This window comes from Brassica oleracea, chromosome C6 (genome assembly GCF_000695525.1).
Source record: "Brassica oleracea var. oleracea cultivar TO1000 chromosome C6, BOL, whole genome shotgun sequence".
Lineage (NCBI taxonomy): Eukaryota > Viridiplantae > Streptophyta > Magnoliopsida > Brassicales > Brassicaceae > Brassica > Brassica oleracea.
The window spans coordinates 24697902-24719350 of NC_027753.1; the positions used below are offsets into that span (position 1 = coordinate 24697902).

The 21449-nt window shown below is 36.8% G+C and overlaps 6 protein-coding genes across 7 annotated transcripts; 3 read left to right on the forward strand and 3 right to left on the reverse strand.

Moving 5' to 3' along the window:
- The first annotated feature begins 3226 nt into the window (after positions 1-3226).
- Positions 3227-6542, forward strand: LOC106296755 (probable WRKY transcription factor 40). Of its 2 annotated transcripts, none has more exons than XM_013732982.1 (4): positions 3227-3508; positions 5350-5727; positions 5831-5947; positions 6038-6542. In XM_013732982.1, the coding sequence occupies exons 2-4, from the start codon at positions 5437-5439 to the stop codon at positions 6374-6376; spliced, it is 747 nt and encodes a 248-aa protein (XP_013588436.1). In that variant the 5' UTR covers positions 3227-3508; positions 5350-5436; the 3' UTR covers positions 6377-6542. The 2 variants fall into 2 exon arrangements, with proteins under 2 accessions (XP_013588436.1, XP_013588435.1); XM_013732981.1 differs by having other exon boundaries at positions 3228-3508; positions 5377-5727; positions 6038-6541.
- LOC106296756 (DNA-3-methyladenine glycosylase 1-like) lies at positions 6425-8429 on the reverse strand. The gene is made up of 5 exons (XM_013732983.1): positions 7752-8429; positions 7338-7395; positions 7169-7252; positions 6956-7085; positions 6425-6883 (listed from the first exon to the last, which is right to left on the reverse strand). Exons 1-5 carry the CDS (start codon positions 8095-8097, stop codon positions 6614-6616), a joined length of 888 nt encoding a protein of 295 aa, XP_013588437.1. The 5' UTR covers positions 8098-8429; the 3' UTR covers positions 6425-6613.
- Positions 8430-11722: 3293 nt separating this feature from the next.
- LOC106298711 lies at positions 11723-12856 on the forward strand. The gene is made up of 2 exons (XM_013734854.1): positions 11723-11976; positions 12544-12856. The coding sequence occupies exons 1-2, from the start codon at positions 11808-11810 to the stop codon at positions 12642-12644; spliced, it is 270 nt and encodes an 89-aa protein (XP_013590308.1). The 5' UTR covers positions 11723-11807; the 3' UTR covers positions 12645-12856.
- A 414-nt stretch (positions 12857-13270) lies between these two features.
- LOC106300670 (vacuolar fusion protein CCZ1 homolog) lies at positions 13271-16196 on the forward strand. The gene is made up of 10 exons (XM_013736864.1): positions 13271-13489; positions 13800-14005; positions 14113-14206; positions 14290-14473; positions 14565-14674; positions 14746-14841; positions 14909-15334; positions 15410-15565; positions 15646-15860; positions 15945-16196. Exons 2-10 carry the CDS (start codon positions 13824-13826, stop codon positions 15973-15975), a joined length of 1494 nt encoding a protein of 497 aa, XP_013592318.1. The 5' UTR covers positions 13271-13489; positions 13800-13823; the 3' UTR covers positions 15976-16196.
- Positions 15986-16974, reverse strand: LOC106300671 (chaperone protein dnaJ 8, chloroplastic). The gene is made up of 3 exons (XM_013736865.1): positions 16593-16974; positions 16438-16506; positions 15986-16354 (listed from the first exon to the last, which is right to left on the reverse strand). Exons 1-3 carry the CDS (start codon positions 16830-16832, stop codon positions 16175-16177), a joined length of 489 nt encoding a protein of 162 aa, XP_013592319.1. The 5' UTR covers positions 16833-16974; the 3' UTR covers positions 15986-16174.
- A 965-nt stretch (positions 16975-17939) lies between these two features.
- LOC106300360 (pre-mRNA-splicing factor CWC22 homolog) lies at positions 17940-20231 on the reverse strand (the record flags this gene model as incomplete). Its single annotated transcript, XM_013736490.1, is given in 6 exon segments — positions 17940-18619; positions 18714-19019; positions 19107-19402; positions 19473-19569; positions 19682-19807; positions 19809-20231. Coding segments are annotated over 6 exon segments (1584 nt in total), but the record flags the coding sequence as incomplete, so codon positions are not given.
- Between the last annotated feature and the right edge of the window lie 1218 nt (positions 20232-21449).

A 21449-nucleotide genomic window follows, 5' to 3' on the forward strand; every position in this document is an offset into this window, starting at 1 on the left:
CTCAGACACACGTCTGACTGGTGACCATTCGTGAAACAAGAGGAACAAACAGAAAAGGAATATACGGAAAAAAAATAGCAGGAATGAAAAGGAATGGTTGTTCCTTCTCAAATTTAACAAGGAATAATTTTATCCTTTAATTCTCTACAAAAACAGGAACGAGAGGGAATGAGAAGGAATTATTATTCCTTGCGAATGGTGATTTTTTATAGGAACGTTAGGGAATGCATTATTCCCCATCATTCTCCGGTCACCATTCATACCCAATGTGTTACAACACACTTTCTTATGCTAGGTTTATTAATATAACCCTCAACTAAGAGACATCTTTAGTTGACTAGAAAACTCACCCAACTAACCAATCTCGTAACCAATCCAAAACCGATTCCTTATTTTTAACTTTTTACAAAACCATCGCTTACCTTATCTCTTTCACTTTTTACGGTTCTTGTTAATCTTCTCCAAAACCGATGAACCCTAATTTTTTTCTCCGGCGACATCTTCTAGATCCAAAAAGCATAATCTGATATTGGACCTAAATCTAACCTTCCCAAACCATCGTCTCTTTGATTTGCTGTTTCTCCTCACTGAATTCGAGTATGTGTTTCGCGTTATCATCGTCTCGCACTCAGTCTCTCAACCTCGAAGTTCTGGATTTTTGTGGTTCTAGCGTTTCACAAATAAACTCCAAATGGAAGGTTAGATCCCGCTTATTAAACTTCTTGATTCCCTCTTCCCACAGATAAACTAATTGATTCCCTCTTCCCACATATAAACAAACAAGGTTAGAACAAGACCTGATCCAACTAAAGCAAGAACTTTTTGACATGAAAAAAGATATCAGCGAGATTGTTGAGGTTTTAGAGTGTATTTGATCTAAGGTCTAGATATGGTTCTGAATCCAGATCCCATAATCTTGTTGTAAACTTTGCTACCCATCTACTATGAAAAAAATATTAGTTATTGCTTCCCACTATCTTGTATTAAACATTGCCACCCATCTACTATGCAACACCTAACGACAAACGAGATATGATCCAACATCAACCTTTATACCACAACCACAACATCCACACCGGCGTATCCACAGGTATTAAAAATGGTTTCACCATCTCCTTCAGACATTACTGCTTTTCATCCTGACCACAACCTCTCTAATCACATCACAACTTCTGTTCATCAACAACAACACCCGTGTAGCCACAAATACAAATCTTTAGTTCACCTTCTCCAGAAACACAACAAAAAATAATACTCTCATCTTCCCACAAATATCAACAGCTACCAACAAATTACCTTCACACATCAGTGGTGTCCACCATGACCACTACCTCACTAACCACAACAAGCCTTTGTTACCACACAACCCCGCACAGCTCATAATCTATTTCCAGATTTCTAGCTATGATAACCAAAGTAAATAGGAATAATACCCACCTGATTCACAAACCTAACATCCAATTCCCTATGACCTTCACAAACATAAATGTGGATGCTATTTTAAATACACAAACCAACCACAAACATATCATCCACAACCAATAAAAAATCAACCCTTAAACCACAACCACAACATCCACACTGGCGTATCCACAAGTATAAAACTGTTGCTCAACCTGGCCACAACCTCTCTAACCACAATACAACTTCGGGGTATCAACAACAACACCCGTGTAGCTACAAATACAAATCTTTAGTTCACCTTCTCCACGAAAACAACAAAAAACAATACTCTCATCTTCCCACATATATCAACAGCTACCAACAAATTACCTTCACACATCAGTGGTGTCCACCATGACCACTACCTCACTAACCACAACAAGCCTTTGTTACTACACAACCCCTCACAGCTCATAATGTAATCCAGATTTCTAGCTATAAAAAACAAAGTCAATAGGAATAATACCCACCTTATTCACATACCTAACATCCAATTTTCTATGACCTCCACAATCCTATATGTGGTTGCTATTTTAATTAAACAAACCAACCACAAACAGATCATCCACAACCAATACAACATCAAGTTACATCAACAAGGTCCAACTAACTTCTCACTGGCAGCACTAAGCTAAGTAAAACACTATGAGATTAAGAACCATCCAAACCACAAAGCCGCACCCACAACTTCATTCATAATACAGTCACTTCAAACACCCCCATTCCACTCAAAGGTCTTATGTTAAACAACGCTCCCAACCACAGCCACACATCCACCAGATCATCCATACAATGTACAAACAATTCAAAAGACGGTTCAGCCCACTGAGCCAGAACACAATACCATATGCAACATACTAACCAAACCAACATGGATACCACAAACATCAGACTTACTTTTCAAAAACAAAAAACTCTTTAACCACGCATAACCAAACCACAACTTAAAATCCATATTGCTAATTCATAAATCATAACCTCAGTGTTCTTGCTCACACCATCGGTGACATTAACATCTCTATTACAAAAATACCAAAACAATTACTCCTTGCGGTCACACAGATTCAGTACAAAAAAATATTATCTCTACACCTCATTACAATACCCGTTCACAAAAAGTCTTAAATTATAGTGAACTCCATCTCCATTCAAATCGGAGCAGTGCAATCCTGTTGTGTCCTTCTGAGCCATTAGATCTTCTTTTAAAAATGATCCAATGGCCAGAAAAAAGACCCTAAAACCCATACAACTACTTTTACTTTTGCATTTTTTTCATTTATTCCAACCAAAGAGTTATCTGGTTTGGTTCCTTAGATGGAACATCATCTTCCCAAATTCGCTAATTAGCACTAGGAGGGTTTTTGTGTCCACGAAAAAGACACTTGTTTTAACAATGTGTCACATATCCACAAAGTGCCTTTCAGCGTTAACAAAAGACACAAAGTGCCTCCCAGTGTAAACAGGAAAACGTGGAAATAATTTTAGAATTATATTTAGTCGACAGCTGCAGAACGAATCATATACCATATGCTTGTTAAATAAAAAATTGTCACCAAAATATAAAATAAAAATCAAGAACATAGATATTAATTAAATTTAGAAAATAAATGATAATAGAATTGGACAAAAAAACACGTGTGCGAGTGTGGTGGACCCGAGGGAGACGAGTTGAGTCTAAAGACTAAAAGTAATAGGAACATACATGAACAGGATGTCCATTAGTTTATTACATGAAAATGAAAAGCACATGCTGCTCACGTCTCTCTTCCTCGCACCTAGTTTCCTCTTCAACATTTCACTTTATATATAGAATCAAAAATCATTCCTTCCTTCCACAATTCCAGAAGAGTAAAAAACAAGAACCCAATAAAATCGACTCTTTCCAAGAATCTATCAACCTTTTCCTCAGCTTAAGGAACTCCTACACATATACACATACCCAGCCTCAAGAATCAAGATCCAAGCAGATTCATCCATGGACCGGTCTTCATCATCTTCTTTCGTCGATACTTCTCTAGATCTCACTATTGGTGTTACTCGTATGCGAGTTGAAGAAGATTCAACGGTATGCTTCTCTCGTACTTTTGATCCTTTACATCTTCAAAAAAGTTCAATAACACATACCATTAGTGAACATTGTTAGTATTTCATTATTATGAACCAACGTATACTAATAGAGAAACAATTTTAGAAACTAACTTTTAATTTGTAAGTTATTTATAAACATGCTATTTTGCTCAGGTGTCCACCTAAAGCTTTCTCAGAACACCTAACTATCAAACCATCTATTACGAGACTAATTACAAGAAATACCACTGATCATACAAATTATTAACAATAACTATACAAATTATTTATTTTAATAAAAAGACGATATGACTATACGCATCATTTATTTTTGTTTATAGTCATATGCCCGAGATTCAACAATACGAAATATATGAATAACCAACCATGTTTCATCGATTATTTGTATCCTATACATTCTTATAATCCATATTAACATTTCTAATGACACAATATTTTTAGTATTACTGTAACGTATTTATTCATAAACTTCATTTAGAAAAAAATCTGTGTAGTATATGAAATGATTATATAGATTAAGTTTAGCAGTGAAATCTGAATGTTTTATGATCAAATGAAGTGCATATGAGGAAACCCACGTGATTGTATGAATTGGTCATGTAAATTGACAAATTTACATGATCACTTTGAAAAATTTACATGAAAAAAAAACAATTTCAAAATGTATACGGTTCATATTATTTACTTAACCGGTAGAAAAATAGTAGGGTGGTAAGAATTTTTAGTTGACCGCAATCAATATTCATTACTGAGAGAGTACAACACAAACGTGATTTGCAAGGACAAATTAAAATCATTTTTAATTATGGAAATTTCTAATAAATTACAATTATTAGTATATTTGGGGTGATAGTAATGTTTATTTATTATGTGATTCCTAAATGGAAATGATACATTATTTTCATTAAGATCTATACAATTATACAAGACTTTAATTATTGGTCAAATTTGATTTTTAATATAATTTTACCCGTATTTGGTAATAATAATATAATGTTTACCATGTTTCAGATGGTATGGTGAATTTAGGATGAAAAAATCATATGGGGAAAGGATTTATAGAATATCCGTAGCCTAATTAAAGTGATATCTAAAACCTTAGTCACTCGCACTACATATTAGCCTTCATACTCATTTGTACTGCACTACTACCAACCTAATAACCCTAGAAGAGACTATAAATACAGGTGCGATTGTAGGATTGGTTTAATGATCAAAACTAATGATAACAAACTGTTTTTTTCTAGTTAATATAAGGTATATTTTACGTTTTTTTACCCTGCGCAAGACGCATGTCTCCACCTAGTATATCTCTTATATGCCATCACAAATATCTACATATTTTCATGTCTAAATATATTTACGTGCCCACATATATTATGTAACAGAATTAGAATAAATGGAATGATAATACATGAAAAAATGGAACGGAACTCATTCCATTCATTCATAACCAAATTTGTTATGGAATAATTTTCTTTGTATTTTATCTCTTTTGTCGTGGAATTAATGGAATGAATATTCTATTCCATTCATGTCAAATGGTGAAATTTTTTTTGGAATTAATGGAATGAGTCATTCCACATCGTTCCATTCCAAAAATCAACAATCGAATTGCAGCCTATATGTATGGATGTATGCACACAAAGATTTTTATATATACTTGGTATATATTTGTTTATTTATTTATGAACTTAAAAAGGACTTTGCTACTAATTCATGTGTTAAGTTCTTGAAATTTGATTGTAACAACATATTTTAAGGTTGTATAAATTTGATTGTGATATGCTAATACATCTTGTTACTAACTTCATACAGTATATATATATAAATGAATCATTGTAGACAAGTGCTTTGGTGGATGAATTAAACCGAGTGAGTGCTGAGAACAAGAAGCTCTCGGAGATGCTAACTTTAATGTGTGAAAACTACAACGTCTTGAGGAAACAGCTGATGGAATATGTTAACAAGAGCAACAACATGACAGAGAGAGACCAAACCAGTCCTCCCATGAAACGAAAATCTCCAGCGAGAGATGACGCAGTTAGCTCTGCGGTTATAGGTGGAGTGTCAGAGAGTAGCTCTACGGATCAAGAGGGTCAGTATCTGTGCAAGAAGAAGCAGAGAGAAGAGACTGTTGTGAAGGAAAAAGTCTCAAGGGTTTCTTACAAGACCGAAGCTTCTGACACTACCCTCGTAAGCTTTTCATGAAAACTAGCTAGTAAATTTGGTATAAATATCTTATAAAAAACTATAGTTTATATGTTTATATTGATTATAGAAGTTGTGTTCTTTATAGGTAGTGAAAGATGGGTATCAATGGAGGAAATATGGACAGAAAGTGACTAGAAACAATCCATCTCCAAGAGCTTACTTCAAATGTGCTTGTGCTCCAAGCTGTTCTGTCAAAAAGAAGGTACTACTAATCAAGATTAAGAAACAAAAAAAAATCAATAGAATTAGCTTGTTAGGCATATTAAGCTATTTATGTTTGTATTGTCTTCAGGTTCAGAGAAGTGTGGAGGATCAGTCCGTGTTGGTAGCAACATATGAAGGTGAACATAACCATCCAATGTCCTCACAGATCGATTCAAACAACGGCTTAAACCGCTACATCTCTCTTGGTGGTCACACTGCACCAGCCAAGGGAAGTAGTAGTAGTTTGGCTGAGCCTGTGACTGAATCCAAGAAAGTCACTAGCCCATCAAGAACGGATTTTCCAGAAGTTCAGAAACTTTTGGTGGAGCAAATGGCTTCTTCCTTGACAAAGGATCCTAACTTCACAGCAGCACTAGCAGCAGCTGTTACCGGAAGATTGTATCAACAGAACCAGACCGAAAAATAGTTTTAGTTTCAAATTCTATTAGTATTTTTTTTAGATTTGAATTTGGCATGAGACAAAGAGAGTAGAATATATTATATGTAACATGTAGTAATCGTTTTCAAAGCAATCTCACATAATCAAGAAACTATACTCCTAGTTTGACAACAAAAACATCTGTACAAATGCAAACACATAACCAACAAACTAAGCAGCACATTGTTAAACAACTATCTCTCTTGGACAGCCTTTGGGTTTCCTTTAGCTAACGGCTTCGTCCTTGGACATGCACTCGTGGTGTCTGAAGCAGCTAGTGAGATGGTCGTTAGTGAGACCAGCTGTTTGCATGAACGAGTAGATAACCGTTGGACTAACACTTCTAAAGCCTCTGCGAACAAGGTCTTTGCTTATCAGCTCGGCTTTGGAAGTCTTCGCAGGGACTTGGCGTTGGTACCGGGACCGACTCTGAGTAGGCTTATGGTTAACGAAGTTCCAAATGTACTTGTCAAACGATCCAAACTCAACTATTATCTGAATTGGAGAAAAACCAATCACAGTCAATAACACACAAACTATGATGAGGTTTATAGATTATTAAGTTACCTTGCGAACTTGGTTTGCGTTCTCGAGGATGGACCGTAGCTTTTGCTCTGATAGTAATGAGTCAGGAGATGTTATCTTTTTGTTAGTTAGTTCAGATATTGCAGCTGGATCAAAGTCCATGAACACTTCCCTGTGTAAACAAAAGCAAAAAGTATTTTGAGATTTGAGCTCATAAGGAGATGATGTTAGCATAAGACTTTTGGTGCTAGTTACCTGAATGATTGTCTTTTGGAAAGGATGTCTTTCCAGGATAGCTCAGCAAGAGCACCAGAGAGGCTTAACAACTCGAAAAGTTTCCTGCATAACCGAATAAGAGGGTGGGTTTTATTATCAACAAAGAGCATATCTCAGGCTCAAGTAAGAAAGAGAGATGGTTACGTACTTGTCATCATGGACAGGAACTCCCCACTCTTCATCGTGGAATGCAATGTAACATTGGTCTATTATTAACATGAAAACAAACAAAAAAAAAACAAAATCATCAGTCAAAAGTCATAGCAGAGGAAAAGATTCAAGGCTGAGATAAAGTTAAAGACATAAGCCTATCACTATCAGTATAGAGACATGACAAATAAACTAGTCTCTACACTTCCTGTCTCTGTGGTCGTTGTTCAATAAAGATATCTGTCTGAACGCAAAGCAATACTAAAAGATACGTTCATATTCTAACTTCCAAAGTCAAAACACCAAGAGACAGAATACAAAATCTTCTAAACTACTCAAACTCAGAATCATTTGAAGGACACTGCCACTTCAATTGCAAATGCTAACAAATCGATTGAGAAACGGTTATTACCAGATTTGGGAGTGATCCAAGCGCATCTTCTACGACCATCAGAGAAGCAATCACCTCTCTCCTCCGTCAGGTTCCCTCTCAGAGAGTTCGACCCGCTACGCCGCAGAGCCCTCTTCCCGCTCGAAGAAGACGCAATACTCAACGGCGACGACTCGCACGAAGACGACGCCTCCGAGGAATAAGATGCGTTCATGGAGACACCGTTTCGCCTCAGAATCGAAGGGCTTAGAGGCATCCTCTTCGCCGTAAAGGTTAGGCTTTTCGCGTTATCAGACAGATGCTTCTTCACGGGCTGTTTCTGCTGAAGCTTGCTACCAGCGGAATCCACTCGCGGTGGAGCCGACATTGAACCTAAAGTCTCCGACTTTTTGTCGAGAATCACAAACCAAGAAACCCTAGAGAACTTAAATCAAAGTACTAAGCTTTTGCACATTGTTAAGAAATGTTCTAGCGAAATCAAAGGCGAGGGCAAGTTGCTCAATGGGGATCACGGGAATGAGCAAGCTTTGATTATTACATATACTAAAAACAAAAGGAAAGATCTTTGGAACAGTGACGAGAAAATATCCTTTTTTGACTTGGGAGAACCCTAAAGGAGATGACTTTCCCGATTGAGAACGAAAGGAATCCAATTTAAGGAGGAGAGACTGAGGAAAGAGTAGGAATGAAGTGAAGTCGTTCGTTCGTTAGTCTAGTTTTTAAACGTCATCGTTTGGTTCCTTCGCTTCTTTTTCTAGTTAGGAGTCTGACCCGACTCCGGGTCGAATTTGACAAGTAATATGTCTTTTGTTTCATTCATCTGATCCGATCCAAACAAAGTGTCTTAGATCGTAAATAATTTCGTAAACCGATAACATTCAAGATTAGAGTTAGGATCTATCGGCTTTAAATAAGTACTACCTCCGTTCCCGAAAGTTCCCAAAAGTAAAATGTTTTAGATTTTTTTCTTGTTCCACAAAGATAGATTTTCTATATTGTTAAGGTACTTTTTTTATACTTTTGAGAAACATAATTGAGAATATTTGAATTGATTAAATTTCATTGGTGGAAAGTTATTGGAAAGTGCATAATAAAGTAAAAAATAAATTAAATTATAAATATTTATTAAATTCTTAATAAGCGTGTATACTCTAGAAAATTTTATTTTCAGGAACAGAGGGAGGTAGTATTTTTCTTGCTTAATGATTACTACTTAACGTAGGTCAGGAATGTCTTCTGACTCTTGTCTTCTTGTACTATATATTAATTAATTAATCCATGGCAAGACGAATGTTTTGAGTTAGTCCACAGACAAATTCCTTTTAATATAATTAGTGCAAAGTGATGTCGTAGTTGTTTCAACAACAATTCTTTAGCAAAAAATAACGTATAAGCTCTAGCTGCATTATCCATGGAACTGTAATATCAGTTTTGAGTACAAAAAACAACACAAGCTGAGAATAAAAGAGATATGCGGGTAGTAAACGACTTCCATGTAGTGCTAAAACGATTCATCTTTGCTCGTCTCTATGTTTTTTGCTGATTTCCCCGAGAAAACCTGAGTTTGACCAAATGATATTGGGTTTATCAATGGGCCTCAATATCTCTTAGCCCAATACATTGTCACATCTAGCCCAATACTACGTCAATTCCTCCATATCAAGAGCATCAAAATCAGGTACTACAAGTTACAATTCTCAAAGATCCTTAACTTATGACAATAAATGGTGGAGTAAGCATTAACTTGTACATAACGGTTGATTTAAACCAGAAAATAAAAAAGAACTTTGCCTTGATGGGACTCTTTACAGTTAATACTCTGCTCTGAAGTTTTAGGTATTAAGAGAATATTATTACTTAGCTTAGTTACTCTGTATCAAGATCATCAAAATCAGGTTCTGGTGGCTTTTGCAGATTCATCAAACTCTTTGAACTCTCTGAGACTCTTAGCTTATGACCCTTAAGCGCGTTAGCAGCAAATCTTGATGCCTTAAAATAGACACGTTCTATTTGCCACTCTCCTCTCAGCGAACGCCGTATTCACCTTGTGATATATCTTCTTATTGTAGGTTATCCTCAGCTCATGTATCCCTATGTTGTAGGTTGTAATTCTGTCATTGTCTTCCATTTTGTGTTAAGGTTTTCAGTTTTTTGTTTTGTTTTAAGTTCAGTCTATTTTTTGTCTTTGGAATTTGTGAATAAGACTTTGAAATCCTTCAAATCTATGAAACACAAAGAAGTTGAGTTCGTCATCCTTGTTCTTCAATGCTTGCTCCAGGCTTCTCACTTTCATCTTCCTCCAATTGGGGATAAGTGTAGAGTTTGGGTTAGAATCATTTAGTCATTTTAAATTTTTTATTATGTACTATCTTTTTGGTAAAAATTATGTACTATATCTGTCATAAGTTTTTGTGATATATGAGAGATTTTCTCATTTTTTGTCTGCCATATCTAGCATGTTGTTTGCCGTTTCAGAGGTGAAACTTGTAACAACTCAATTTTAATTGTATCTCATATTGTAACAAATTTTCAAATATTTTCTTCTTTTAATTTATTTTACTATTCTCTCAAAGTTTATGGTCATATTCATTATTCTCACTTTTATACACTTTCATATCCTCACGTTAGGCGTGGTTCTTCCATAGCATATAGTTCGATAGTTTAGATGTCTACTATATAAATTTACTCGCATTTGTGGTCAGCTTTCCAGAACTAAATCATACTATTTACCAACATATTGTAAAACAAGTATAGTGATCACTCGACTTTACGAATGCGAGCTAGTTGTCTCCTTTTACGCATTATCAAAAGTAGCTTAGTACAATCTGAAAGATGGTGATCTCCCTCCTTTCACTGAAGTGTCATGGCAAAAGGTTCACTCTCGTTTTCCTTGCAACCCTCTTCTCAGCTTGCGGTAAAACAAACCTGAAACAATTTGATCTTGTTTTCAAGTGTTTGTTCATCAAGCATGTATATTTCATCCTCTTACATCATCTACACACAAACCATTGATTTGAAACCAAGATATAAGATTCAACTAAATCATGACAAACAAACATAGCGTCTTTCACACGTAAATATGTCCAAACGAAGCAAAACTAAACCACTGTTTGACTAATTCAATAAGTAATATACACTCGTATCTTTCTTTTTTTTGTTACTCTCTTCAAGAAATTGTATCTCTACATTATTCACCTTCATTTCTTCTTCATAGCAATCAATAAACATCTTTTTTGCCTTTCTTCTTCGTGTATCACAACAGTAAAACAAAGTCTTGGACTTGAATTTAGAATGACTTTGCTCCAAGCTTTGTCTTGCTTAGTAAATTCAAGAGTAACATCAATGATCGATGCCACATCACAAAACTTATACCGCAAAGCAATTTGAGTTTTTCATTAGTCTTCTTCAACTAGTAACTATGCAATGTTGTCACCCTTTGCATCTCTTAATCGATTACCTGGCTGAAGTTCATCTAGTCTTTCATCTTCTCTTTGTTTCAGAAATGGTCTTTGATACGAAGAAAAGTTAAAAAGACAAGATAAAGGAAGAATCAAATGCATGGAGATATGATCACATTTAATGGGAATAACGGGAAAAAGAGTGTGCAACGATGATGTTATGGGAATGATAGTGTTAAGATATACCAAGCTAAAGAGTTACGATCAAATTTCATAAGTCAATGTATATAAATTTTCACAATCTACATGTAATTTTTAAAGTCTATCAATTTTTAAAATTTACAAATTTTATACAAATTCATCTCCTAATAACTTTTTTATTCTTTTTACCTTTTCAGTATATGGTGCACAAACTGCACATAGATACAGCCATGCTGGTATAGTTTTGTATGACTTTATAATGTAATATAATTCAATAAAATTTAGTCCAATGAAAATGTGATTTACGATATAAATTTGTTAATTCTGTTTATATGTAGTGCGCTAATTGGTTTGGTTATATTAACGGGCTTTTAATAAAGCCCATTCCAGTTGGTCGTAAAACCTCCGAGGACTGAGAAATCCAATTCCTAAATAAACCCTAGAAGAAGAGAAATCTGATTGGGAGAAGTTGATCGAGATGGGGAATGAGACGAAGAGCAATGGAGCATCAAGCTTGGGTGGAGGAGGAGGAGGGTTTAGGGCAAAGATGGAGCACTATGTGTACAGTGGGGAAAAGAAGCACGTTTTGGCAGGGATCGGGATATTCACCGTCATCTTCGGCATCCCTTGGTATCTTATGAATCGAGGTCCGTTTTTTTAGATCGCGTTCAACTGGGTTTCTGTTAACAAGTGATAATAACAAGGAAAGTCGATATTTTTTCTTCCAGCAATGTTTCATCTTATGACGATCTGATATAATGATAATAGACCATAAGATTCGGGTTTCAAATTTATTGCCAAATGGAATCACCTGATTGGTAGATTGACTTAACAGATGTAGTTTGATAATATTTGAGGATGGATGAGTCGCAATGGTTTATGTTGTTAGGATTATAGAGCTGCATCTGCGTGATCACAATCTTGATGGCTTGATGTGTTAGTTGGAGGAGTATGACATTGTGATGGTAACATCATAAGCTTCGGACTTCAAATTTATTGGCAAATGGAATCAACTGATTGATATAGATTGACTTGAGTAAATTTACTTTGATGATGTCTGAGGATGAGTCACAATGTTGTTAGGATCGTAGACCTGCATCTGTGCGATCAGAATCCTGCTTTTTCTCTCATGGATCACATATTTTTGGCTATGTATGTGACTTGTGGTTTCTTCCTTGGGCTCAACCCTTTTGTTGAATTCTTGTTTCTTTTAGGATCAAACAACCACCGGTCTCACCAAGATTACATGGAAAAGGCTGATAAAGCTAGAAAAGCTCGTCTCTCTTCATCTCCATCCCCATCCTCTGACAAGTAGTCCTGTTCAGACTCTAGTCAGATACATGCCGTGAATGATCCACTCACTCAGGGTTTTCCATGTCCATACAAACATAACTCAGCAATGTCTGAGCCAGTGTGGTTTATTTAGTTCAGTTACGTATCATTCCACTGTACTCCAGTTTCTATATTTGACTAAATAAAAGTTTTTTTCTCAAAACACATAAATGTGATATTGCTCCAAGTTAAATCTTCATTGCCCATGATGTTTCCTCTAAAAGAAGGCCACAGATAATGGTCAAAACCCATTTGAAAACACCAGGCTCTTGAAAGAAATCTATCTCAAAGTTCATCCCAATGATCCCTGCTGCAACCCTGAAGACAGCCGATTTTGTCCTGCATATACCATAAGTTTACTGTTTTCCCAAGCAAATAAGGTATAAGCATGATCAAGATTTTGAATGTTGATGAAATCTTCAGTAGTCCTTTAACAGAGTAGTAAAGAGAGATTGCAGAGGACTAAACCGGTTTATTACTTGCCGTTGAAACCAACCAGATAATGAAGAAAAATACAAAGGAGTGGTTTTATGTTACTTACGTATGGATGACGTAAAGCTAAAGACTAAAGATCATCTACGACCCGAATCATTATATCCTGACCCGGTAACGATTTCGACCGACCCGTTAACCTGGTTAATTTCCTCTCTATCATTTCGCGGATTTTTCATTCTGCTAATGAAAATTCGATCCTTTGCTATAACGAGTTTCGATTAGCACATCTAAGTCCTTGATCATCTTAAATCTTTTTTCTGTTTGTGATTCTCGTTCTGTAATTGGAAGGTCGCTCAAAGCTTTGGACTTTGTTTGTTAGGGTTCATCCTCAAGGTAATCAATTTCACGTTTTTTTAAATAGTTTTTCTTCAATAATCTTAAACGGATTGTGAGATTTCCGATACTAGATTGATCAGCATTCGACAAATTATCTCTCTTTCGATGATCTTAACACCCAAAATCGTAACTTTATTTCGAGAGTTATGGGGGTTTCTGGAGATCGTTTTGCATTCTTTTAATGATGATGATGTTGCATTTCGTGTCTGCTGAGCTGAGAAAGCTTTGATTTTTATGAATTTCTTAAGACAGAGAGTCGTAGTTTTGTCTGATTTCTGATAACACATTTGTTTTGTGTGTGTTTAAGGGGTTTTATGAGATCTTAGAAGCTATGGGAATGGCGTCCATGAACTCTAGTGGTGAAAGCCTTAAACTTTGCGTGTTTGACTTGAGGAGAGGCCAAAACGAAGGACAGGAGCTCGACAAGATCTTGTTCTTCTATCCTCCTGATGTAACCTTCTCCACTCAGCTCTCTGTTATTGGGCTCAGCGAAGGGCTTATCACATTCACCAGGTCAGCTGCTAGATAAGAAGATCATTCATTGGTTTGTCTCCCTGTGGATTATGTATTGTTTGGACTTACTTATTAAGACGTGGTTTTTATGGAATTTAAAAATGCAGACTTTTCTCCCCAGAGGCAGCTTGTGAGGTTATAGAAGCAGAGAGACATTCCCATGTTTTCCATGAAGCCGAGCCTGACATTTGGATGGTCATGGTATTGTCAACTCCATTACTTGTTTGAGTCTCTCACTATTCATATGCATAAGGAGAGCAAAATTTTGATATACTCTCCCTCAGGTTGTAGAGAAAAATAAGGAGATTGAAGCCATATGGAGAGTTGATGCATTGCAGAAGGTGCTAAAGGAAGTTCATTCCCTCTTTGTTATGTTCCACGGATCAATTAGATCATTGCTTGATAAAGAACCATCTGGAGGGCTTATCAGATCTCACTTTTATCCCTTCATCACAGACTATTTAAATGGTAAGCACACAATATCACCACCAGTTCCAAGCACATACCTGTGTTATATATAGCACTTGTCAAAACGTTTTCAATTGTTATTTTGATGCAGATCTTTCTGTTGGGAAGAAACTTCAGTTACCTTCCTTCCGTGAAACTCTGAAAGAGCGTGGTACAGTTCAGATGCTTACTTTAGCAAGGGATGCGGCGCTTGAAGTTCAGGTTTGTTTTGGCCTCACAGTAACAGACTAAATTGTTCACTCCTTTGACTTGTATTTTCTTACATTTTACAGTCTCTTGTGGGAGTGCTGGATTCATGTGCTGGGACGCTACGATGCCACTCTGTGATTCTATTTCACGACCTACTTGTGTCAACAACTCTATCACCTGTATGTTTTTCAAATCCATCAAGTCACTGTGTCGATATGATTCTTAAGCTCTTTCTCTTTTTGTCAGGATGATACCGTCGACTTGTTTACATTCTCTGTAATGAGATTGACCTCAAACGCGCTATCTTCCGGCACGAGTTCCTGGTCATATCTACGCAAGGGAACCAGCTTATCACAAACCTCTTCTAAATCTACCTCACCGCAACTTCTTGTTTCAAGTGATTCACTGCCTTCAGGAAACGGTCATGACGCAGGTCGTGTTATTAGGCCGTTACAGCACAATAAGTGGATAAAAGGGAAAGATGGGTTTCTTGTAACCGATATCTGGGGTAAAGACGCGACACCAACGATCTGGCTACATCAGAGACAAGAGAGAGTTCACCTTTTAGCATATCAACAAAAATGTCTCACCTTGGTTCTTCTCGTGCCTACCGAGGCCATTGTTAATGGAGAGCTGGACATCTCGTTCGTGAAGCACCAAGTTATTGAAAACGTTAGCTTCCCTTCTCTTAAACTATCGTAGTCTTTTCCGGGCTCCATCTCTTATTACTGCAATGTACTTTGCTAGGCAACTGCGAAAATCTTGAAGGTCGAAGAGAAGCTGTCTAAAGGATGGGGAGGGGAGAACGCTTACCATGTTAGCGGTTACCGTTACTTGCTAGTTGATAATGACATGGAAGTTTCCAGAGCTTCTCCTTCGGGGAAGGTAGCAACGTTAGCAAAGGTAAGATGTAACTATTCGTGACTTTGATTGAATAACCAAAAGAGTACCAAACTCACAGAAAGTCTATTGAATGTTTGTAGGAGACTTTACTTGCAGTAAACAAGCTAAGGGAGACGGTGGATACAGAAAAGAGCCGTACGAAGGAAGAGAAAGACATGGAGATATGCATCAGGGCAAAGAACAACGCGTGGGCCATCGCACGTGTAACGAGAGGTAAAGAGCTTTACATGGCTTTGGAGAAAGCCAGTGACACTCTTCTTGATGCTACAGACTCTGTCCAAAGTTTTAGCAACAGGTAATACTAAATTCATCAAGACTGAGTTTGCACAACAACAACAAAAAACGCAAAGTGATGTTTATCTTTTGTGCATCTCTTCAGGTATTGCAACGGAACATTCTCTATGGACTAGAGCTCTGCAATCTTTTTTAATTACTCTCGAGATAATTTTCATTAAGCTTATCGTTGAGATTTACATGATGAAAGAGAGATAACTTTTATTTACATCTTAAGTATCATTCACGAGACAGTTTCCATGTATTTACATCGTTCTTTATAGCAGTCTCAGTTGTTATTTATATGCACTCGAATCATGTCTTCTTCATCTTTCTTCAAGCGTAAGGATTGACATGAGAGGAGTAGTCTCTGGTCCCTGCACCTTCCCATCCCATCCATTCTTCCCACGTGTCGCAATCTGGATCATTCATTCCGTTGAATCCCTCATCATACACATCGAATGGCTGAAACTCCTCTGTTCCCTCCATCTGATTCTTTATTTGCTTCAACACAATCTTCAAAAACACAATAGAAGATCAATACCATGATTTGACTTTTAACAACAAAATGATAATGTCATCATTAAGACAACACTTACATCGTAAGCTTCGTTGATTGTCTGAAACTGTACCCCGCAGTTGCTTCCTCTGCAAACATCAGGATGATACTGCAACAACAACCACAAAAAAGTATGTTAAATTTGAGAAACTCAAGTCCATGAAAAAATCGAATCTATTGCAACAAAGTCGAAACCTTTTTGGCGAGTTGTCTGAAAGCTTGCTTGACCTCGTATTCTGATGAATCGGGTCGGATCTTCAGGGTCTTGTACGGATCCATTACTGAAGATGAAGAACAGACGACTCCTGTTCTGTTCAGCATCTTCGTGTCTTTTCTTTTGCTGTTCTTTAACCGAAACGATGAAGAAGAAGAAGAAAACGAAGATCCGGATAGACCCGAGAACCCGTTTCCTCCGATCGTTAAAGCAATAGTCATGTTTTTCAAATTATCAAGATACAAAGGTGGTAGAAAGTAAAAATGATTTCTAGAAAGCAAAAACCAGATTCTTTTTTTTTGTGTGATTAAAGTAAATTAGAGAGGTTCAATAATTGGAATCGTTGATTGGGTTGGGAGAGATGGAGGGAGGTGGGATCGTATAAATAAAGAGAGAAACGGTGACATTTTTTTTTTTTTTTTGTTATCTAAAAGTGTCCTTATCCATAACGCTTCTGATTGCCAAGTGTTCTTTTTTTTTTACTATTTTTTAAAAACAATACAGATTAAAAAAAACATTATCCATTCCTACTTTTTTGTTACTATTGTATGTATAAGTTTTGTTTCATGTTCTAAATAAAGAAAACCAATTCTCTGGATGAGGATTATATACGTTCAGTTTAAAATCAATAAATTAGTCGTTAAAAAAAAAAGAAAAAGAAAACCAATTAGCTGTTGTGCATTTGAGTCTAAAATTTGGTAGTGGTTTTAACAAAAAAAATGTGAAAGATAAGGGAGATGTTTGTTTGATAGGTTGGTGGGGTGGTTTTAAGATGTAAAGTAAGTTCATTTCTGTTTTCTTTACTAACCATGTTTTAGAAACTGTGGGCGTGGGCAGACAAAACCACCATTTTAAATAAAAAAATTTAAGATGATTTAAACCGACATTTTTTTTTAAAAAAAAGGACTGATGTTATTGCCTTCTTATCCGAAGAACAAATGTACAAGAAAGATTCCTTCACAATTTGATACTTTCACGACTCAAAATATCACATGATTCTCGTGAAGACACGCAACCACATTTTTGTGGATCACATTAAAAACAGATGATTGTATCAAAGCGTTCTCATAGGTTTACAAAGTACAACCAGTTTAAACAGGAACTGAGGCAAGAGAACTACACTAGGTTGTTAACATTGCTTACGAAAACCAAAAACAAAAATCATGCAACCAGCTCGGAGAACCTGCAGTTATATATGATGTATACTTCTTCAGTTGTATAAATAAAGATCAAATTGTAAATAACAAGGGTCTTTTTAACTGACAATAAACGAAGAAAAAATTTCAGTTCAATCTTAGTTGTCTAGCTAGTGTAGTCTTGTTCATCAACTTATCCAATAACAGATCCAGATGACTTGATCAGTCATCAAAGCGTTCTCATAGGTTTACAAGCAAATGAGCAGAAGGCAGACCAGTTTAAACAGGAACTGAGGCAAGAATTACACTTGAGTTGTTTGTTAACATTTCTTTTGAAATCCAAAACAAAAATCATATAACCAGCTCGGAGAACCGGCAAGCTACATATGATGCATCCATCAACTTATGCAAGAAACCGAATCCTAGATGATTAGCTCATTGAGGTCTCATGTAAATTCAAGTTGAATTAACCAAAACAAGATTTCAAAATCTGAAGAGTTTTGGTTGAAATGACTTTAAACAAAACAGCCTCTCCCTCAAGATCTTCTTCTTCTTCGCTTCCTCGTCTCTCTCTCGCTTTCATCAGAACTAGAAGAAGATGACGATGAATCTGAGTCAGAACCAGAACTGTCTGATCCTGATTCTGATTTAGCAACTTGCTTCTGTTGTTGCATGATGAGGCGTGGCATGTTCTTCAGGTACTCTCTGAGACTCTCTGTGATCCCTCCAAGACCAATGGAGGTAAAGAAGTTGATAGCAAACCGAGTGTTCTTTGGATTGTCTTTAGGGAAGATGGATTCAAGTGATTCCTGCATTGTTGGATCCTGAAGCCTCTCATTAAGCAGCCTTATCCCCAAGTGCTCTGACAATTCCTGCAATCAATACAAAGGTAATAACCAAATCAACAGAACAGTCCTGAAAATGGTAAAATGAGTTTCTTAGAAAAGTGTATTCGATTCAAGTTACCTGGAAAAGGATCTTAATGAAGATACGAGAGGATGAAGTCGTGTCCTCCTCGGTTAAACGAATGTAGGCAAGCACATGCCATGGGAGAGCATCTGTGCCCAGTAAATGAGCGAAAAACTTAGCCACGTTACGCAGCTTGTTCGTCTCAAGACGGTGGATCATAGAGTACTGCTGAACGAAACACTTCTCGAAATTCTCTTGGTGAATCTTGTTGATCATACAGAAACGCTGACCCAACAAACCGTAGTACCGCAGATACGTTCTCTCCTGAGAGCAACATTCCAGGAGCATTATGCACAGTTCCATCTGCAACATTTGAATTAGACAAATAATGTTTATAAGACTTGTGTACTTCCAGCAAAAGTATAATCTAGTTTGAGAGGAGTTAGTTACCTCTTGACCTGGTTCAAGTTTAATTTTAAGCAACTTGTGACCAGCTTCCTCAAAATCGACGCTGGACATTATGGTAAGGTATATTGTCCTCCTAAGATTAACAAGATTAGTCTCTGTCTCGTCTCTTATTCTCATTTGTTCTTCACCAGACTCATCTTCTTCCTCCTCATCATAATCCTCTGAGCTAGCATCAGAGCCATCTTCATCCTCAGACTCATCCTCACCAAGTAACTCCTTCTTCAGCGCCTCGTACTTCTTCTCGTTCTCAATGAAGTCAGGATCAGGTTTGAAAACATCTGTAAAAAACAGAAACATCAGAGAAAAATTTCAAAACCTAAGAGCTGTTTTAGTTTTAATAATACTTACCCAGAGAGGTTTCAGGAACTATTTCATCGTTAAGAGATACATCATGCGAATATTTATCTTCAACAAGATCTAGCTCAGGACGAACAGCTGGATGTCCCTGAAAGCATATCATTCACACAATTTTATGAGCATTGTGAAAACAAAGTATGGTATCATCTCTGCAACAACCCATAATATCAGAATATAATTCACTTAAGTTCTATATTTACCTGAAATTTTGCTTTCCTAATAGCAAAGAGCCCTTCAATCAAATACTGGACTCTCTTATCAATATCTCCCTCGTGCAGTATACCACGAAACCTCTCAAAAATTCCTGTATTAACAATTGAAGTAAATAAAAGGAAGATCAGTGGCAAGAACAAGTTCAGCAACTTCGGGGAACTTGGCGTTGATAACAGCGACCAAAGCTGCAAAGACATCGGTAAACCCAGGAGACGCCATCTGAGACTTCATACACGAACGGCAGAAAAGCCCCCTTCCTCTGATGAGATTCTCAGCAAACAGCTCAGGTATAATGTTCTTGATGTTGCTTGCGTTAACCTTATTCACCAGCCCGTTGATACTTTTACGGAGAGCGTCCCACGTAAGACGCTGATACTCTACGCTGCTCTTGTCGTCCACCTCCTTCATCATGCGTGCTAGTTTGAACGGAGGGATATAAACTCCACCAGTTTTTCCCCAAGCTTTGGCATTGCTATCAGATGGGTTGAGTTCTGGTAACTTGGGCTTTGTAACTCCACTCTTCTCTTCCTTTCTCAGCTTGTCTCCCTGCGATCTCTCTTTAAGAGACCTTCATTATCTCTACGTTTCCTCTCGCTTTCTCTACTACTCTTTTGCCTATCATCAGAAGTAGGCTTATCAGCTGTGACCCTAGTACTACCCCTACGACCCCTCTCTCTATCACTTCTTCTCACTCTCTCGTCTTCCTCGGAGGAACTATCGTGCCTACCCATATGGATGGAATCCAACAGCGAGAGTTAGAGATAAAGTGTGAACCTTTACCGGTTATATCAGGAAACCCTAGCTTATCTAACGATATAAGTCTCTAGTAAGAAGAACCCTACTGAGGTTGTCGCGAGGATCTGATAGACGGGGAAATAAGATTTTTTCGGTTTGGTTTTTGTCTGAGAGGTGCGCCGACGGCACGGTTTCCTTTTCTCGATTCTCGAAACGGCACTCTGTGTATATCAATCTTTATTTGGGTGGTCGGATAATGAAATATAAGCCTAATGGGTCAAGGCCCAACATGAGATAACATAAAAGACTTGAGCCCGTTAATACATTTTATTTCAACTGGGAATAATATAATTCCCAGATTCGTATAGAAAGTAGGTTTACCGAATATTTGCAAAATTACAATAAGACGCACATCCCGAGAAAATTACTAACTTCAAGAAAGATGCCTTCGTTCGTGGCATATGCTCTTTGCAACTTCCAAATTTTATTTTTTTACCAAATACTAATAATTTGTTCTTATGCTAAAAATACATCAAATGTAGTAACTCTTCTTATATTGTGTTTCAAAAAAATTGTATTTGTTATGAAATAACTTATAATTTATAGTATCGAGAAATTTAAATAAGAGTAGAATTTAATACCCGTAGGAAGCAAATAACACTAATATAAGGGAGATAGTTTATTATAAGGAAGAAGAAGAAGATGTAATGGTTCTTTGATTATAAACTCTTCTTTGTTACGGTGTACAAAAGAGTGAAATGAGTGATGGTATTTATAGTGAGCAACAATACATAAAATAACAAAGATAGTGCTTAATTTGGTAAATGAGTGGGTGATCATAATGCTTGATGAGTAGATGATCATAGTGCTTGAGTTGGTAAAGGAGTGGATGATCATAGTGCTTGAGTTTGGTAAAGAAGTGGATGATCATTTCAAAGTTTATCTTATAACACTCCCCCTTGATCATCCATCTTGTATTACGTGGTGCCTCGTTAAAAACCTAGTCATGGAAAACCCAAT

Coding starts and splice junctions, on each gene's coding strand:
- LOC106298711 (XM_013734854.1), top strand. CDS start 11,808: ATGGGGAATGAGACGAAGAGCAATGGAGCATCAAGCTTGGGTGGAGGA. Junction 11,977..12,543: donor TTGGTATCTTATGAATCGAG/GTCCGTTTTTTT, acceptor TGTTTCTTTTAG/GATCAAACAACCACCGGTCT.
- LOC106300671 (XM_013736865.1), bottom strand. CDS start 16,832: ATGACTATTGCTTTAACGATCGGAGGAAACGGGTTCTCGGGTCTATCC. Junction 16,507..16,592: donor TCAGACAACTCGCCAAAAAG/GTTTCGACTTTG, acceptor TTGTTGTTGCAG/TATCATCCTGATGTTTGCAG. Junction 16,355..16,437: donor CAATCAACGAAGCTTACGAT/GTAAGTGTTGTC, acceptor GTGTTTTTGAAG/ATTGTGTTGAAGCAAATAAA.
- LOC106300670 (XM_013736864.1), top strand. CDS start 13,824: ATGGGAATGGCGTCCATGAACTCTAGTGGTGAAAGCCTTAAACTTTGC. Junction 14,474..14,564: donor CATCACAGACTATTTAAATG/GTAAGCACACAA, acceptor ATTTTGATGCAG/ATCTTTCTGTTGGGAAGAAA. Junction 15,861..15,944: donor GTCCAAAGTTTTAGCAACAG/GTAATACTAAAT, acceptor GCATCTCTTCAG/GTATTGCAACGGAACATTCT.
- LOC106296755 (XM_013732981.1), top strand. CDS start 3,419: ATGGACCGGTCTTCATCATCTTCTTTCGTCGATACTTCTCTAGATCTC. Junction 3,509..5,376: donor GAGTTGAAGAAGATTCAACG/GTATGCTTCTCT, acceptor GAATCATTGTAG/ACAAGTGCTTTGGTGGATGA. Junction 5,728..5,830: donor AAGCTTCTGACACTACCCTC/GTAAGCTTTTCA, acceptor TGTTCTTTATAG/GTAGTGAAAGATGGGTATCA.
- LOC106296756 (XM_013732983.1), bottom strand. CDS start 8,097: ATGTCGGCTCCACCGCGAGTGGATTCCGCTGGTAGCAAGCTTCAGCAG. Junction 7,396..7,751: donor TTGGATCACTCCCAAATCTG/GTAATAACCGTT, acceptor TGTTAATAATAG/ACCAATGTTACATTGCATTC. Junction 7,253..7,337: donor GTTCCTGTCCATGATGACAA/GTACGTAACCAT, acceptor TCGGTTATGCAG/GAAACTTTTCGAGTTGTTAA.